Source organism: Pan troglodytes, chromosome 12 (genome assembly GCF_028858775.2).
Source record: "Pan troglodytes isolate AG18354 chromosome 12, NHGRI_mPanTro3-v2.0_pri, whole genome shotgun sequence".
In the NCBI taxonomy this organism is placed as follows: domain Eukaryota; kingdom Metazoa; phylum Chordata; class Mammalia; order Primates; family Hominidae; genus Pan; species Pan troglodytes.
In genome coordinates, this window is record NC_072410.2 from 102,904,155 (window position 1) to 102,924,223 (window position 20,069).

The window sequence follows — 20,069 nt, forward strand, 5'->3', positions numbered from 1 at the left end:
TTGAAGAAAATTTAATAATTAATCTTAGGTGATGCTACATTAAAATAAAAGCATTGTTTTCATAAATGTACATATGAGTATTATCCTTCTCAATAGTATTTTTAATAAATTTAATTTTAAAAGAATTTTCAGAAGTAGCATTGGAAAATGTCAAGTAGGAGAATTAATATATTGTGAATTTTAAAGAATTTAGAAAGTGAGAGCTTATTAATAACTAAGCTTAATACGTTTTTTGAATGTCTTATTTTCTAACCCAGTACTATATTTTGTCCCTTTTGAATACCCTGTTGGCTTTTATAAATTCACCATAGACTACAGTGATATATATTTTTGGCTGCATAAAAGCCTATACCAGTTGTTTTAATGTTATTTTTATATATTTTAATAATTTCTTTTAGGGCAAGAAATGATGTCTTCTGATGCTTTTGAATCAGTATCTCAAAGTTACCCAGTAGAATATACTGTAGAACGTAGATGCTCTCTATACATTGTCAAACGACAATATTTCTCGTAGATGTAAAAGTGAAGGAAAAAAAAAAAGCATAGTTTTCAAGGTTCCTAAATAATTAAAAATCTGCATTCTAATTATTTCTATATTTATAGCCTCCTTCTTAATTCATGTTCTTTATTGGTTATTTTTGTTGGTTGCCATTTACTTATTTATCATAATGTTTTATCTGCTTATTTTTGTTAGTTCAGCCTTCCCCAGGTAGAAAAACATGGGTTCTAAAGTCTGTTTGTTTGTCTTGCAAAACAATGTGTTAAGTGTTAAACGGAAAACTGTAAGTGGGGTTTGGTTTAGCTGTAACTAAAAGTATCTAGCATAGTTCCTCAGGTCATAGTAGTCAGTATTTTCTGAGTGAGTGAATATATGGGGAATTATTTGGATCTGTGTTATTGTTAAGGTAGGAAAGATAACCTGGATGGAAGTTATCTAACAATTTAAACTTAGTGATTTAAACTTAAGAAAACCTCAGAGAAGAATTTGCTTTTAAATTCTGAGGGCCAGGGGCTCCTGGGTTTTGCACTGTGGTCTTAGCCATGGTAGGAGATAACAGAGCATAGGGTTTGTAGTCAAGTTGATCTGGCATTGAACTCATTTTCCACAGTGTAATTTGACGTAGAGAAGTTATTTAGCCTCTGAGACACAGTTTAGTTATTTTCAGAAATAAAGGAAATACGTCATGGTGCTATTGTAAAGATTAAAGGAGATTGCAATGAGGAAATGCCTACACAGTGCCTGGCACGTAATGAGGGCTTACTAAAAGGTGGTTTTCTTTCCTTGCTGCTGCCACATCCTGGCTGGTTTGCAGTTAGAAGATGGCCGTATTCTCCTCCTCTTATGGATGGGTCAATACCAAGAGTACTGTAGAGGGCTTGCTGGTTCCCCTTTAATTTCATACAGGTAGCAAGACAGATCAGACCCTCCTAGGTTAAAACTTTGGGTTTTTTTCTTCCATTGGTTTCCTTGGCAAAATGGAGCTCAATACATTTGTCTTACTCTATTATGTGCTGCTATGACAGAATACCACAGACTGCATAGTATATATTAACAGAAACTTATTGGCTCACAGTTCTGGAGAATGAGAAGTCCAGTATTGAGCTACTGACATCTGGTGAGGGCTTTCCTGCTGCATAATTTCATGGTGGAAGGAAGAAGGGCAAAGAGAGTGCAACAGAGAGACAAGAGGGGACCTAATTCCCCTTTGTATAATGGCAGTAGTCCCAGCCATGAGGGCCCTCATGCCCTGATCACTGCTTAAAGGTCTCATCTCTTAATACTGTCAAAATGGCAATTACATTTCAACATGAGTTTTGGAGGGGACAGACATTCAAACTATAGTAACATGAAATTTGACCCTAGAGGGTATCTGCTTAGAACAAGGGATACCAGTAAAGTTCATTGAAATTTTGGGGATTCTATCATTCTGTCAAATAAAAGATATAGATTAAAAATGTTCGATTGCCTTATAGCCACATTAAAAAAGTGTATTCATTTATTCACTCGTTAATTTGGTCGTAAAAAGTACTGTTTATTTATTTTAAATTTTAAATTAAAAAAATTTGAATGTATATTTATTGAAGATATATATTGACTATCAGTTTATCAAATAATCTATTAATGGAAAGGGAAAGAAATGTGAATATGATACAGTTAGTACTCTTAAGGAGCTCATTCTGTAATTCTCTGGAACCATAGAATGGGGGAAGAAGGCAGGACTCGTTGAGGAAGCAGTATTTGAGCTGTATCTTGATGGATGAATAGGCGTGCTCCAGGAGGACAAGGACCAGTAAGGATAGGGGAGCTGTGAGGAAAGAAGAGGGGGATTTCAGGCAGAAGGGATATTGTATAGGCCAAAGCTGTGGGGGCAGAGTAGTTCCTTCACGAGCAGGCACACAGCGGTTATGGCTAAATAGTGTGATATTAAGCCACATAATATGATTTTGGACAAGATGGGAAAAAGGCATTGTATGCCATGCTAAAGAATGTGATGGTGGGGATTTACTGATTTTTAAAAGTTATTAAACCTTTTAAAAAGCAGGGTAGGTTATGATTAGATCTGTGTTCCAGAAAGATAATTGTGACAGCAGAGTATAGATTGAATTGGGAGGGCAGAGGGGGAGAATAAGGAAACAGATGAAAAGTAAGACTTAAAGTTAGGAAGCTATTACCACAATGCAGTCCATTAAAAAGGTAATTGTAGAGAGTGGAAAGGAGTAAAAGCAGTAGGACTTGGTGACTCGTTGGTTGTGAGGGGATGAAAGAGAAAGACAAGACTTTATGATTGAATTTACTAATAAAATATTTCATTGATTCTAAGAAATATAATTTTTTACAACTTTAAAATGAGGCATCTTATAATCAAAGTTGCCATATTTTAATTAGCAATGTGTTTTTTCCTTTCCTTAGTTGTACATAAAAATTCATGTTTCAGTCTATGGCATTTTAGATTTGATGAAATTTGCTATTGAATTCTTTGGATATAGTTTGTAAATTTTTCTTATATGCATGTTTTTCATTATAAAAATTCAAGAAACGTGGCTGGGTGCGGTGGCTCACGCCTGTAATCCCAGCACTTTGGGAGGCCGAGGCAGGCAGATCATGAAGTCAGGAGATCGAGACCATCCTGGCTAACACAGTGAAACCCTGTCTCTACTAAAAATACAAAAAATTAGCCGGGCGTGGTGGCGGGCGCCTGTAGTCCCAGCAACTCAGGAGGCTGAGGCAGGAGAATGGCGTGAACCTGGGAGGCGGAGCTTGCAGTGAGCCGAGATCACGCCACTGCACTCCAGCCTGGGCGAGAGTGAGAGATTCCGTCTCAAAAAAAAAAAAAAAAAAAAAAAAATTCAAGAAACATGATTTTAAAGTGACTAGTAACTTTTCACAAAATAATGTTCATACCACTTTTGATCTCTGTGAAGTGATTGGTGGTAATTTGTATTTCAGTTAATTGTTATACTTTAGGTTAAAGATAACTTTCTTTTTCAGCATCTGGGTACTTTGAAAGTTCCTGGAAAGGAAATATCTGCACTATCTTGGGAAGGAGGTGGACTGAAAATTGCACTAGCTGTTGATTCCTTTATATATTTTGCAAACATTCGACCTAATTATAAGGTAAATATTAAGAGCAGTTGTAAAATAAACAGTGTTTCTTACTAAATAATTTTGCTATAGCTCAAAGTATATTCAAAGCTGTCTTGTTTTAGGAGCTAGCAGAAAGGAAGCCTTTTTGTGTGAAGATTTTAGAACTAGTAAACTTTTCTAGAATACTATATATAGTTAGTAAAATTACTCCATGAGTCTTAGCCAGAAACAGATGGTACACTCAAAGGAGTAATTGAAGAGAGATTGATGAAGGGCTTATTACAGGGATGTGGGCAGGGCTAAAGGGAACAGTAAGGGATGATAGAAAGTAGCACCCAAAGATTAGCATCAATGAGAAGCCATCACCAGCCCTGGGCCTGAAGGGGCAAGACAAGGGAGTCAGGCTCCTGGAACCCACAAGAGCTGTGGCTGTGCAAGAGGGTCTGCTCTGCAGGAGCCCAGACCCTGCCAACCAGCCAGACAGAGAGGGATTTGGGGAATAAATATTCCAACTCACCTCTCCACTTGCTGGTGCTTTCTGTTGGCCAAACCTAACTGGGAGCCAGATGGCCAGGTAGCCCAGGTGACGGAGTTCGTAGAAACTAGTCTCCAAGGCTCACGGCAGGGTAGAGAAGGGCAGAGAATGGATTAGAAGGAGAAAATGAGAATAAGCAACATAACATATAATCAGTATTTTATCTTGAGTTTAACATTTGATCCAAAAGCAAGCTCTCAAATGTGAGATTGATCTGGTAAACTGTTATAAAAATCTTATATATTTAATTTTGAAAAGGTAAAGGACCTTAGAGAAATGGCTGATTCTAGGACTAGGGCAGGGAAAATACAAGGTAAGCCTGGAACAGTTTATAGTCCCAGCAAGTAAGGAAGTGCTCAGACAACAAAAGGATGGGGAAATGTCAAAAGGACATTGCTGAAAGAGCCTCCCAATGGCCAAAGCTGGAGCACTTTGAATAATAAAATAAATGATGTATTATTTTATTGTGACCCAAAGTATAAATGCCCAAGAGTTGATGCTGATATAGATGGATTATTTGAATAAATAAATAAATGGGAGAGGAGAAACAAATCTTCCTTACAGAATTATTCCAGTTTACTTAGGTATTGCCTTCTCCAGGAGGTGGAACATAGGCCCCTGTTCCCCTGGCTTGAGTGTGGCTACGCTTAGTTTCCAAAGAGTAGAGTATGGAGAGGGGAAAAAAAGTAGCTTTATATTGGTGAAACTTGTCAATCACACCTTGGCCAAGTGATAAAGGTTAACATCATTAGGAATGTCATGTGGATATCACATGCCCCCTGATATGGCATGATAAAGAAGTGCACTTCGGTTCTGTGCTAGTCTTCCTAAAAACCTGAAGTCCAATCTAAGCATGAGGAAAACATCAGACAGACCCAAATTGGGGGACAATCTACAAAATACTTGACCAGTACTCCTCAAAACTGTTGAGGTCATTAAAAGCAAGGAAAGACTGAGAAATTGTCACACCCCAGAGGAGCCTAAGGAGACATGACTAAATCTAAGTATCCCAAATGGGATTCTGGAATAGTAAAAGGACATTCGGGAAAAGCTAATGAAATCTAAATAAAGTATGATGTTTACTTAATAGTAATAGTAATATAGTTAATAGTGATGTTGATTTCCTAGTTGTGACAAATGTACCATGGTAAAGTAAAATGTTAACAATAAGGGAAATGGATGAGGAGTATATGGGAACTCTGTGCTATCTTTGCAACTTTTCTGTCCATCTAAAACTATTTTAAAGTAAAAAAACTTATTTTAGAAAGTAATCAGGATACAAAAAGCTAAACATGGTTTAGCTTAGTTTGTTTGAATGGTAAACACAATCATGGTAATATCAACATGATATTTTATTTCATTTTTATATTTTTAATATAATTTATGTATTTTTATTTTTTTATTCAAAATTAAATATAAACATGTTGGGAGAGTTAGAAGGGAAAGCTGTAAGTGTGTAAGTTCCATAATCAATAGATAATGTGATACAGAAATAAACACCAGAACAGTTGCAGTTAAAGTAGTTGTACACGACCATTCTAGAGAGAGGAAATTTGGCAGGGGGTTCTACATTTGTTTTTGTTTTAAATAAGCCAGGTAGGATTATTTGACCATATATTATGTGAATATGTTACTCTGATAAAAGCAAATATAAAAAATATGGATGGGGGTAAAAAGGCAAAGTGACTATTTTTGAATTTCGACTTGGAGATCCAGAATTGAAACTTTGACAGGGATCACGCTACCTGTTGTCCCCTGTCCAGCAGCTATTATTGATTATTGAAAATTTTTACCATTGAAGCTTAAATCTTACCAATTAAAATAAGGAAGGTTAGACAAACTAAATTTATATTTGCAGCACATTCTTTGTTTTATAAATCTCTATTATTTTTATAAAAGGTTGAATCTGTCTTCTGTTTCTAAAGAATATATTTTGTCAGCAGTGATAAATATCTGCAATATTTCAAGAGTAAAAATAAAATAATGTGATTTGCCTTCCCAATACTAAATAATTCTTCTCCCTTTCAATCTCCTTCCCTTTCCTCCTTCCTTTCTTCCTAGTGGGGTTATTGCTCAAATACTGTAGTTTATGCATATACCAGACCTGATCGTCCAGAGTATTGTGTTGTCTTCTGGGATACGAAAAACAATGAAAAATATGTTAAATATGTGAAGGGTCTCATTTCTATTACTACCTGTGGAGATTTCTGCATTTTGGCTACAAAAGCTGATGAAAATCATCCTCAGGTAGGTGTTTCTTGATATCTTAAGACATAGCTGGGCTAACTGCTTGGGTTATAGTTTTCTACCTTTTCAAGCATGGCCTCTACACTGGCAAGTACATCAAAACATTGGGTCTGTTGGCACTATTGATCTAGACCAATTTTGGAAAACTCTGTGACTCCATTGATGCTGTGTCCCTGATTTTTTTTTTCTTCAAGCAGCTAATCTTACGGCAATTCATACTGACTGGTTCAATACTGAAGCTTTTTGTTTCTGAAATATATTTAAAATACCGCAATCCCTTTTCAAGTTAAAATTTCATGAGCAAAAATGAACATCCAGATGTCTACTATGCATAAATGCTGAAGAAATTATGCAGCAATGAACACTTGCGACAGTTTGGGTAGCTTTTGACATTGAGAAATCTACTTTGGAGTTATATTGCTTTTAAAATTAATATATCATAGCATAACATAAATAATATAAATATGTCTTTTTAAAAAGTATACTAACAACTTAAATATTTGCAGAAGTATGTAAATATTTCTGAAAAGGACTACCAATGTCTTTGGCTGTGTTATCAATTATTTTACCCCATTAAAAAGTATAGAGTTTTTTGTTAAAGGTGACTCTTTGAACAGCCATGTTTGCTGGTGTTCTCTCCTGAAACTTGCTAAACAATAGTAAAGGTATTTTTTAAAAAGTCATAAGCCCATAGGGACCAGAAAGGGAAAGGAAATGGCAACAACATTTTGTAGGTTAGAGTAGGTGGATTAGCGGTAATTACCTTAGCAGACCTAAGAAAGCTGAATCGTAAGCCATTCAGGGAGAAAACAGAGGCAACTGGCTTAGATCACGGAATCCCAAAGAGGCACAGGACTTGGGGGTACCTGGTGGGAGAAAGAAACAAACATAAAAGCAATTTGGAAGTACCAGAGATTATGCAGAAAAGAGAAAACTTTTTTTAAGAAGAAGGAGATCCCACTCCCCTATACTGAGTCCACAGGCAGCTGCCCTTCTGCCCCCTACAACGACTGGGGTTTACTCTCCAGAGAGGATCAAAGAGTCTCTGCGCTGAAGAGCATCAAGCAGAGCTGAGGGTGGGGGAACTCTGCTGAAAACAGGACAATTACGTTAAAAGTTTGCTACTCAACATTACCCCAGTCTTCTTTTCCTACTTGGTTCCCAGAACACTGGCAGCCGAGCATTGAGCTTTGAGGTGGGAGTTTGGAAATCTTCTCAGGAGAATTCGACCTGTTCAAGAGAAAAGCCTTCTAAAGATACTGAGATTGAGAGTCCCCAGGGAAGTAGCCCTGCCCATCACCTTACAGTAAAGACACCAGTCAGTGAGGCTCACTTATAGACAACTCTGTTCCGAACAGCTTTTCAATGTCTGACTCTTAAATATAAGCAGTTAGACAAGGATTGCCAGACATTTGAGAAAGCCATCTAAACACAAGTGGAAAAGAACTTGGAAGAAGCAGAGACTGTGCAGGAAGGACACGTCTGAAAAACATTATTTTGGGGCTGGGTGCGATGGCTCACACCTGTAATCCCAGCACTTTGAGAGACCAAGGCGGGCGGATTACCTGAGGTCGGGAGTTCGAGATCGGCCTGGCTAACCTGGTGAAACCCCGTCTCTACTAAATATACAAAATTAGCTGGGCATGGTGGCGCAAGCCTGTAATCCCAGCTACTCGGGAGGCTGAGGCAGGACAGTCGCTTGAACCCTGGAGGCGGAGGTTGCAGTGAGCCAGGATCGTGCCATTGCACTCCAACCTGGGCGAAAGTGAGACTCTGTCTCAAAAAAAAAAAAATTATTTTGAAAGAACCATTAATATTACCTTCAGAGAGTTAAGAGATATTACATCCATAAAATAAGAAAAGGATACTATAGAAGAGGAAGTTTTTGGAAATTAAAAATATGATAACCATAATGAAAACTTTGGCTGGAGGATTAGAAGGTAAAATGAAGGAAAACACTTGTAAAGTGAAGCAAAAGGACAAGGAAATGGGAAATAGGGGTGAAAAGATAAAATTAGAGGACCAGTCCGGGAAGCTTAGCATTTCAATAATATTTCTGAAAAGAGTGAACAGGCCACTTTGGGAGGCCGAGGTGGGCAGATTACCTGAGCTCAGGAGTTCGAGACCGGCCTGGGCAACACGGTGAAACCCCGTCTCTACTAAAACAGAAAAAATTAGCCGGGCGTGGCAGCGTGTGCCTGTAGTCCCAGCTACTCAGGAGGCTGAGGCAGGAGAATTGCTTGAACCCAGGACGCGGAGGTTGCGGTGGGCCGAGATCACGCCACTGCACTCCACCCTGGGAGACAGAGTAAGACTCTGTCTCCAAAGAAAAAAAAAAAAAAAGAAAAGAAAAGAAAGAAAAAAGAAAAAAAAAGAGTGAACAGGCAAAATATACAAAATACAGGGGAGTAAGTATGAAAAAAAAATTCAAGAAAATTTTCCTTGACGTTCTGGATTGGAAGTGCCTAGCTCAGTGAATAAAAACATTTCCACATCGAGACACATCATTGTGGAATTTCAGAACATCGGGGAGAAAACAATCTTACAAGCTTTCAGGGAGGAAAAACAGATTTCACAACGTCAAGGATCATAAGTGGCATTCTACTTGTCAACAGCAATGGTTTGGAGAATTGCCTCAAAATTTGCAGGGATAGTTTTCCAACTAGAATTCCATAGCTGTAAGACAACTACTAATTAAATATGAGGGTAGCCCAGCACTTTGGGAGGCCAAGGTGGGCAGATCACCTGAGGTTAGGAGTTTGGGACCAGCCTGGCCAACATGGCAAAACCCTATCTCTACTAAATATACAAAAATTAGCCAGGTGTGGTGGCGGGTGCCTGTAATCCCAGCTACTTGGGAAGCGGAGGCAGGAGAATCGCTTGAACCCTGAAGGCAGAGGTTGCAGTGAGCCGAGATGTGCCACTGCACTCCAGCCTGGGCGACAGAGTGAGACTCTGTCTCAAAGTAAGTAAGTAAATAAATAAATAAATAAATGGGTGGAATACAGACATTTTTAGATGTGTAACTCACTAAAAATTTCCCTTCCAAGCTTCCCTATCTTAGGAAGTTACTTTAGGAAATAGTCTAACAAAATGAGGAATAAACCAAGAAAGCAGAAGAAACAGTAGAGTGGACACCAGTGAGGAAGAGAGTACCAGCTGACCATGGTGCAGTGTGTCCAGTGAGTCAGATGAGAGGTCAGAAGGCTCCAAGAGAAATTTAAGGGGATAACAATAGACTACCTGACATATTTGAGCCCTTGCAGCAAGATATACATAATTCAGGGATAATTGGGGATTTGTGTTAGTAATAAGCCCATAGAAGACTAATCAAAGAGAAAAAATACAATTATCGACTACAGAGAAAGCAGAATGTGCTTGAAAAGACAATAAATCATGATACACTTGACGGCTGAGTTGTGAATAGCATTTACATAGTCAAAATGATGTAATCACCCTTTTTAAACTTAAAACACCTTTTAATTGAAGTATAGTAAACATACTCAACCCTAAATTCTGATCCGACAAAATGGTATTAAAAATAGAGAGAGGGATGGAAAGGTGCCCCTGTGTGGTAGGGGTGGGGTGGAAAAGGGAATGAAAGAAAGCTAAAGACTTGTCATTTGTAGTGGGGAGGCAAGAGCTAATGGACTAAATTGAAATAAAACAAGTAGCAGTATAAACACGTTACTTAGATTTGTGGAGGTAATAGCAAAAGGATCGGTAAAGGGAGCAGGAAATGGGAACTTAGGGGGAACTGCCATTTTTTAGTAAGAAGCCTTGTGGATCTATTTGATTTTTGGAACTACTAGCATGTATAACTGATAAAAATGAAAAATATGTTAAAAATACAATTTGTGGTATTTTGTGGCAGTAAATAAGCTTATTTTAAGTAGTGGAAGAGTAAATTATGATTTTTTAAAATATGATTTTTATTATTTGGTTTATATTTATGAAATTAATTCAATGAGTTCTTTTTATTTTTTTTTAAATGTTATGGGTAATAGTAGACGTATGTTATCTATGGGGTACCTGAGATGTTTTGAGTAATTAAGCAAATTTTAATCGAATGCTGAAAAAAGAAAAAGTCTGTAAATAGCGCATAAAGAACTGCTTTATTTGAAATTGTTGTTCTAGTCAGGAAAAACATCTAAGTAGAATAGTATTCTTAGTACAAGATACAGAAACAGAGACTAACGGTAAGAAAAATGAAATGATCACTTTAAAACAATGTGATGTAAAATGTGCATTATGTTTGATTATTTTCCTAATATTGGTCATTGATGATTATTTGTATATAAGCCATTTTCATTAGGTTGAATCATGTCTTTTTTGAGTTAACTGAATTTTTCTGAATTTCTCCTGTCATTTATATATTGCTTCAAAGGAGGAGAACGAGATGGAGACATTTGGTGCAACGGTAACAAATGAAATTAGCTCTTATAGCTGATCATAGGATAAAAATGAGTTTTGAGGTTATAGCTGATCAGAAACTGTAGAAATATGAGGGGACTTCAGAAGGTTCATGGAAAAATGGAATTAACAGATAAAAATAAAAATAGAAACTTTATTTTTCAACATAAGCTCCATCAAGGTCAAGACATTTTTGTAAGCAATGATACCGGATATTTAGTCCATCCCTAAAGAACTGAGGGTCCTGGGAATTTAACCATGTCAATGCAGTCTTTTTTACATTATTAACTAAAGATAAATGGGTACCCTTTAAGGATTTTTTAAGATTAGGAAACAAAAGGAAGTCTGGAGCCAAATCAGGACTGTAAAGTGGATGGATGCCTAATGATTTCCCGCCAAAAGTCTTGCAAAATTGCCCTTGTTTGATGAATAGAATGAGCAGGAGCATTGTCATGGTGGGGAGAGACTCTGGTGAAGTTTTCCCAGGCATTTTTCTGCTAAAGCTTTGGCTGACTTTCTCAAGACATTGTCATAGTAAGTGGACATTATTGTCCTTTGGCCCTTCAGAAAGTCAACAAGCAAAATGCCTTGAGCATCCCCCAAAACTGTCGCCATGACCTTTGCTCTTGGCGGTCTGCTTTTGCTTTGACTGGACCACTTCCACCACTTGGTAACCATTGCTTTGATTGTGCTTTGCATTCAGGATCATACAGGTAAAGCCATGTTTCATCTCCTTTTGCAATTTTTGAAGAAATGCCTTAGGTTCTTGATACCACCTGTTTGAAATTTCCATTTACTGCTCTGCTCCTGTGTGCAGCTGATCTGGGTGCAATGGATTTGGCACCCATTGAGTGGAAAGTTGGCTTAACTCAAATTTTTCAGTCAGAATTGTGTGAGCTGAGCCAGTTGAGATGTCTATGGTGTTGACTATTGTTTCTGCTGTTAATTGTTAGTCCTCTTCAATTAGGGCAGAAACAAGATGAGATTCATATTTTCCTTGCTAATTGACATGGATGGTCTGCTGTTGCAGGTTTCATCTTTACTTTGTCTTGTCCCTTCTTAAAGTGAGTTGTCCTTTTGTAGACTGCTGATTTCTTTAGGGCATTGTCCCCATAAACTTTTCATAAAGGATTGATGATTTCACCATTCTTCCACCCAAGCTGCACCATAAATTTGATGTTTTTTCTTGCTTCAATTTTAGCAGAATTAATGTTTCTTTGACAGGGCTTTTTTTCAAACTGCTGCCATCTCCTTCTTAGTGCTTCAAACTAGATCCTGTTCAAACATGTTTTAACAAGTTAGTGCACATTTATTTTGGTGCAAACAATTTTTAAATCCATGCTTATTTTTTCCATAATACACATTTTCCATAAACTTTTTGAAGACCCCTTGTATAAATGATGAAAATTAGCCAGAGTACTTGTGTTTCTTGTGTCTTCTTAAAAACCACAGCGTTCCATTACATTGAGAAAGCAGCCTTGGTTTAGTATTAACTGATCTTTCTTTATATTTAATGCTGTAAATCATCTTTCTTTTTGTCTGCTATTTTTTGCATGTAACAGTTTCATCAGTTATTTCCCAGTTAGCAATACTTGAAAAAGAGATAAGCATGATATATATTAAGCTTAGTTCCTTTATTATTCATAAGCAGGAGTTCTGATACTTTTTGTTTTATTTGTTCACAGTTTGTACTAGTTCTTTGTAATTCTATTGGTACACCCTTGGATCCCAAATACATTGATATTGGTAAGGAAATGTTAATATTTATTTCTTTTCCAATCAGGTTTTATTTGTAACACTAATTTAAAAACCTAACACTGGTATTATTAATTAGAATGGTGTTTTCTAAAACGAGGATGACCATACTTCCTACTTTGTCAGATCCAGTACCAGTTTATATCTGTTACCATGGTAGAATTCTTAATATCCCATTTTACTCTCAAAAGTATCCTGGTTAAGACAGTAAATTATAAGGTTAGTCTATCTAAAATCCATTATAATTTCACAACTGCTATAGTACCATCATTCGCTTTAAATGGGAAATATAATTGTGTAGGAATTGGTATGCAGTGTAATGATTAGTATGTAATAAACTGAGGATTATAGAAAGAATTTTGCTATTAAACCACTTTCATTATTAATAAACTGCTTGTAAATACCTCTCTTCCATAAAAACACTTTAGCTGCTTGTAAAAGTGAGTTTGCCCTTTCCAGATTTTTCTAATGAAATGAGTCTATTAATAGGGACAGTTTTAAAAATTCCTGACTTTTTGTTTTCAAAGGACTTTTGTTACTTTAGATTTACTATTCCCTCTACCCAATAACTATGAAAGTAACCCATTAAAAATTCCAAATCTTATTCTAAGTAGATTATTAAAAATCATTGACAAGTATTTTGTTGCCATTTCACTGTAACTTCCAAAAGTAATGATTTTCTTTTAATGTGTATGGTAGTATATTGGATACAGTATTGCAAAAATTATTAAATCTAAGAAATTAAAAACCCATTGCATTATTCCTGAGAACCTGAGAACTAGTCATTTTTTTTTTCATATTGGACATTTAGCCTAAGCAATTAAGTATTAATGCCTGTTGCCTTTTGAGTGTTTGCATTTTGCTAAGTGTTTGTTTAAAAAATTGCTAAGTGTTTGGGTGATAATAGCAAATATGAGAAATAATGACCTCAAAGACTTTATACTCTATGGCTTAGGGTCTTGATAACCTACTCACTTAGATATATTGACACATTTCAACTTCATGTCTTACATTCATTGCTACATAGGCATGTTTATATGTTTTATGTGTATATATTTATATACACATATATATACACATTGGTGTTCCTTGTTAAAAAGCTTAGCTTAAAATTATTAACAGACTCTCATCACATAAATATCTCTTGTTTATTAGAAGCATTAACAGTCTTTAAGAGGTAAATTTTGTCAGTCTTCAGATTATGTGCTTTTTCTTTTAATATCCAAAGTTTTAACATAGAATCATAATGGTGATAGGGTTAATCTCAAAGTAATTTTTATCACAAGTAGACTTTTTTAAAAAATAAAGCTAAATGTAAATCCTTCTTCATAAAATGGCAAATACTTGAGAGCATGACTATTTGTATTTTTGAGTCTCAAAACTTTTTTTTTTTTGTAGTCTTGCTGACTGAGATTTTAACAAACAGTTCTTTCATTGGCCTGCAGTGAACACAGCCAAAGACTCAACATTTTTGTTTCATACGTATCCTGTAAAATTTCTTTTTTAAAGTTTCTATGCCAAATGTTTATGAGGACTAGAGGCTAAAACAAAAAAAGTCTATGAGTGATACTCTTCTAGAATTTATTATTTTTGTTTTGCCACCTACTCTTCCTCTTTATAATTTTTGTAGAAACTTTAAAAAGAACTTTATAGATTATTATAGAAGTATAGTTTGTGGGACTCTTATACTCTACACATGAGACTTAAGTATCCTTTTTTGGTGTTCTTTTCTTGAGCACTCATAATACCTTTGGGGTGCTTCCATCCAAAATACCTCTTAACCTGCACTGTGGTTACTAATTTTCTTGTCTGTCTTCCCCACTAGACTTTGAACTTCTTAAAGATCTACGTCTAATTAACTTCTGTATCCCCATGACCTAACACTGCCTTGGCCCATGATAAATGTTTATTGAATGCATGGAAATTATTTATTTTCTATCATGTAAATAAAAAATGATGATTCATTTATTTAGCAAACTATCAATGAGTATATACTGTTTCAGGTACTGTACTGGTCACTGGGAATAATAAGAAATTAATTATGACATTTCCTGTGGGATTTCTGAACAAATAATTAAAACCTAGTTAATTCATTGAACAGTGATTTATTGCTTCCCTACTGCGTGCTAGGTATTGCTCTAGGTGCCAGGTAAATGGTTATTGGTGCATAAGGACGTCAGAGACATCTTTCTACTTAGAGAAGGTTTCATTTGAGCTGAGTTTTGAAAAGTAAGTATTTCTTTAGGTGATATTTCAAGGAAAGAAAACGGCATTTGCAGAGGAATGAAGGCATGGAAAGTGGCCATCAAGTACCAGTTTGCCTATGCTGCAGCCATTTTAGTGGGAGCACATGGGCAGCTTTCTAATGATGGTATCTAACACGTGCACTAGGTTTTCCATATATTTCAGAGAAAGTTAATTTGATGGAAACATTTCAGTGAAATTTCAATTTACCAGCACTTGAAAGGGCTGAGAAATGAATAAATGGGAAAGTGGGTGAACATTACAGATGTAGGCATTTATTTCATGCCTTAGCATTAAAATATTACAAGCAGGTTTTATTTATATGTGAATTCCAAGATTGTTTTAAATTATTTTACATCCTTGCTTGGCTAGTAATGACTGCCTATTAGCATTACAAAGTTCAGTTAATGAAAGCATAATTATTTTCTTAAAAACTTTTTTTCTAAGCTGGGCATGGTGGCTCACTCCTGTAATCCCAGCGCTTTGGGAAGCTGAGGTGGGTAGATCACCTGAGGTCAGGAGTTCAAGACCAGCCTGGCCAAAATGGCAAAACCCCATCTCTACTAAAAATACGAAAATTAGCCAGACATGGTGGCATGCACCTGTAATCCCAGCTACTTGGGAGGCTGTGGCAGGAGAATCACTTGAACCCAGGAGGCAGAGGTTGCACTGAGCAAAGATCGTGCCACAGCTCTCCAGCCTGGGTGACACAGCAAGACACCGTCTCAAAAAAAAAAAAAAAAAATCCAATAACCTTTCTAGATATTTCAAATTTTTTTCTTTTCAGATATTGAACTGTCAAAAAGGGCATGGAGGGCCTTCATCTTGGCTGTGTTCTTGTCCTAAAACATTCTATCTGTTAAAATTTTGTTTTGCTTTTCCTAGAAGCTTAGTCTAGATGGGATGAATCTTAATAAAGATCTAGCAAAATATGTATAGATAGGATTATCTACCCATATGAATTTGCTGAAATTACCACCTTACTGATTCAAAAGAACATATTTTTCAGATATATTTCTATTGTTTGTAGTAACTGAGAATTTATATATGGTTTTATTATAAAATCCTATGTAGGTGATAAAAGTGAAAAGAACAATAGCAACCATGTCTAACTAATACTTGTTAATCCTTAGTGAGGGTCAGTCTGCTCTAGTAGTTAAGAGCAGTTTCTGGAGCCAGACTGACCAGGTTTGTGTCCACCTCTACTACTTTCTAACTGTGTGATATGGGCAAATTCACATGCCTCAGTTTCTTTATCTGCTAAATGAGGACAATAACGCCTACCTTATAGGGAAGTTGTGAGTTAATATGTGTTATATATTTAGAACACTGCCTGTCATATTTTTAAACATTCAATAAATACTGTCTTTTAAAAGTATTATTAAGCATTTACTCTATGCCAGGCACTGTGCTATGCTATAATTTATATTGTATTTATATTTATATTGTTATCTCTCTTAAACTTTCAAACAGCTCTGTAGGGTTGGCATTATTATTATTTTCAACTTACAGTAAGTAAACTGAGAGAACAAATAATTTATTCAAGGCCACAGAATTAACAAGTGCCTGTCATTTGAATCCAAGAAGTCTGACTCTTACCTTGAACCACTAACATTTTAATTTTGAAGTAATCAGGCTAATGATAAACCCTTGTGAGTATTTAGGATCTATCAAAAAGAAAGGAACATGAGTGTAATTTATAATTGTAGGTAAACATTGGTTGGAAGAATGCTTTTATATACTTAGGAAAAAATGATATTTTATTAGAAAGCAGTTAAGGTGTGCAAACTTGCTTCAAATTACACTAAGGGCATAATAGTTACCAGCATTAGAGTATCCATGGTGGAATTTACTAAATATTTAACAAATTCTTAAGATTTAGTGAAGACCAGGTCAGGGAAAGGAGAGCGCAGCCTGACCTGGCAGGAGTGCACCCTGGAGGCTTTGCTGTCAGTCTCCATGCCTGGCTTTCAGCAAAGTGCTCCTTCCAAGAAAGGCTTTGAGCTCCCTCCAGAGGTTGGTAATAGTACACATTTTGAATGAAAAAATCTTGACAGTTACAGTGAAAAAAGAATTAAAAAAAAAAATTACTCAGTTGGACTGAGTTATTTAGCACATAAAAATTATTGAATTTGAATCCCTGAGTTGTTAACCCACTCAATTAACATCATACCATCAGACTAGTTTCTAATTCTTTGTTCAGTTTCTAAGTCTCTTGCTGCCTCAAATGTCCTTTGTCTGCACTCTGGCAAGAACTCTATAAATGGTACCTCCTAGTAACGTTATGTCTTTATTCCGGCCATATTAATGATTACATTGCATAGTATTTATAATAGAGAAATTAAGTTTTACACTGTTTTGATTGTTCATGAATTTAGAAAACAGGTAGTATAATCTGTTTGTGAAGGAGTTTTTTGCTTTTATGTATTTCGTATGAGTGTTTAATTTTATGTTGTTTATTTTGTGTTTTGTGACCTCGGGCAAATTGTTCTACTTCTTTAAACCTCTGTTTATTTATCTATAAGATGGATTTGATGAGACTATCTACTTCATAAAAGCATATACAGTAGGAGCTCAATTAAATGTTCTCTAAGAAATGGGCAGATGAAAAGAATTATTTGCTTAGGAGAATATATTCCTTAGGAAGGGACTTGGGAGATTTTTCTTTTCTAAATTAGAGTAGAAATATAAGATGTGGCCAGGTGGGGTGGCTCATGCCTGTAATCCCAGCACTTTGGGAGGCTGAGGCGGGCAGATGGTGAGGTCAAGAGATGGAGACAATCTAGCCAACATGGTGAAACCCCATCTCTACTAAAAATACAAAAATTAGCTGGGCGTGGTGGTGTGTGCCTGTAGTTTCAGCTACTCTGGAGGCTGAGGCAGGAGAATTGCTTGAACCCGGGAGGCAGAGGTTGCAATGAGCTGAGATTGCACCACTGCACTCCAGCCTGGGCGACAGAGTGAGACTCTGAACCAGGTAGTAATTGATAGTGGGGATGGGAGGAAGGAGTGGGATTTTATTTATTCATTTTTCAATTAATGGTTGTTTGAGTTGTTTCTACTTTTGATCATTATAAATAATGTTGTTATGAACATCAGCGTATGAGTTTTTGTGTGGACGTGTTTTTATTTTTCTTGGGTACATACCTAGGAGTGGAATTGCTGAGGCATATAGTAACTCTGTATTTAACATTTTGAGGGGTTGCTGAACTGTTTTCCAAAGTGAACACACCATATTACATTCCCAGATTTCTCCATAACCTTGCCAACACTTGTTATTGTCTGACTGTTTGATTCTAGCCATCCTAGTGGGTGTGAGGTGGTATCTCATTGTGGTTTTGATTTGCACTTCCCGATGGCTAATGTTGTTGATCATCTTTTTCATGTGCTTATTGGCCATTTGTGTATCTTCACTGTAGAAATGTCTATTTGTATCCATTGCTCACTTTTAAATTGGGCTATTTGTCTTTATTATTGAGTTGTAAGAGTTCTTTATATTTTCTAGATAAAATTTCTTTTCAGATACATGATTTGCAAATATTTTCTCCCATTCTATGGGTTGTCTTTACTTTCTTGATAGTGTCCTTTGAAGCCCAAATGTTTTTAATTTTAATGAAGTCTAATTTATCTAATTTTTCTTTTGTCATTTGTGTTTTTGGTGTCATATCTAAGAAGCCAATTATTGCCTGACCAAAGGTCATAAAGGTATTCCCAAGTTTTCTTTAAGTGTTTATGGTTTTAGCTCTTGCATTTGAGTCTCTGATTTATTTTGAGTTAGTATCTTTGTATGATGCTACAAGCTTTTGATTCTTTTCTGATTTCAGAGACTGTGTATGGGTATTTTGAGACTATGTGGGGGTATATTGTCTATAAAATGAGGGGTTGAACTCCGTGATTACTAAAGGCCTTTGCAGCACAAGCATTCTGCAATTCTGTGTAACTGTAAATTATCTTAATGTTATTTTTAACAGTACCATTGTTTGTTGCAATGACCAAAACCCATGTGATAGCAGCCTCGAAAGAAGCATTTTATACCTGGCAATATCGTGTGGCAAAGAAGCTCACAGCTTTGGAAATTAATCAGATCACACGGTCTCGAAAAGAAGGGAGAGAAAGGTATATCTTTTGATACATACTTTTTAGTAGCTCAACCATATCACATTGAAGTCAGACATAGTAATTGTAAATTGTCATGCTTGATAACTGTAGTGTCTTGATTAGTAGAAATGTTTTTTCAATTAATTTGATTATCTTTAAAATTTATGTGTTTAAATTTATTAAAATAAAAGAGAAGTAGCATGGTTTAATAAAGTCCTTAGAGTTAAAGAGTGGAAAGCTGTGTTTTTATAAGGAAATGGCTGTCCTCACTTACCCTCCCCACCAGATTAGAGTTAATATGCTATACTAAAATATGATTATTCACTTGAGATCGAAGGATCTAACTAAGGGTTTATTCCTATACGTTAGTGGTATAGGTTTTCCCAAGAGGGTGGGGTGATTCCAATATCAGTGACCAGAGGAGAGGCAGGCCTTTAGACACACATATGGAAGAAGTCTTTAGGTGGGGTGAACTGGGGACTTAGCTTCTTTTTCTTGCCCTGGTTTCCAAGGATTCTGGAGTTGGAATTACTTCTAGTAAGTGGGGTGAAAAGGGCTCTGCCACATAGTAGATAGGTTAGAAGCCAGGATAGAGGGATTCCCCACAGTAAGTCTGTAAGTGAAGAAGCATTTACTGTGTTTTGTAAGTTATATTGTCTCCATTAGTGATACTCTGTGTTTGCTGCTCTTCTGTTGTTACTCTAAGCCTGTAAGTAAAGCATTTTGTTGAATGTTTTAACCTAAGGATTCTTAATGGGGACACAGGCCTGTGTTAGTGGAAATGAGTGGTACAGTCATGACAGAAATGCTAGGTGTTTTTTCAAATCATTATCCTCCCTCACATCCTTGAGATCTTAAAGCAGACTCCCCTTGCCTTCCCTTTAAGACTCACTCGTGTGCTAAGATGGGAGATGGATCCTCAGTAAAAGTATGTTGACTATGCGAATTCATGTGGAGGCAGGAAAAAAAGATTGAAAAATGTTATATCTTTTGTTCTGGAAGTGGTGCTGGAAGACCAAATGGAAAGAATCTTTGGAAGGAATCTTTGGCCAGTATGTGGTAGTCCTCATGCTGGTAGGCGTTACCGTGGTAGCAATAATAAGCAGAGGCCTGCAATCTTGTGGGAGAAGGTAGATCTTAGGACAAAGTTGAGGCAAAAAGCCTAGCCTCTCCAGAGTGTCTTATAGCTGC

The 20,069-nt window shown here is 36.3% G+C and overlaps 1 protein-coding gene across 5 annotated transcripts in view; it reads left to right on the forward strand.

Annotated features, from left to right (window-relative positions):
- Positions 1–20,069, forward strand: part of WDR35 (WD repeat domain 35) — a 77,005-nt gene that overhangs the window by 17,635 nt on the left and 39,301 nt on the right. For 3 of the 5 annotated variants that reach the window (XM_054677706.2, XM_054677708.2, XM_515315.7), the window contains exons 9-13: positions 3,491–3,616; positions 6,183–6,368; positions 10,756–10,788; positions 12,467–12,527; positions 18,752–18,896. In XM_054677706.2, coding sequence (XP_054533681.1) covers positions 3,491–3,616; positions 6,183–6,368; positions 10,756–10,788; positions 12,467–12,527; positions 18,752–18,896 — 551 coding nt within the window. The remainder of the gene's footprint in view (positions 1–3,490; positions 3,617–6,182; positions 6,369–10,755; positions 10,789–12,466; positions 12,528–18,751; positions 18,897–20,069) is intronic. The other 2 variants (XM_054677707.2, XM_003308902.6) reach the window with 1 other exon arrangement.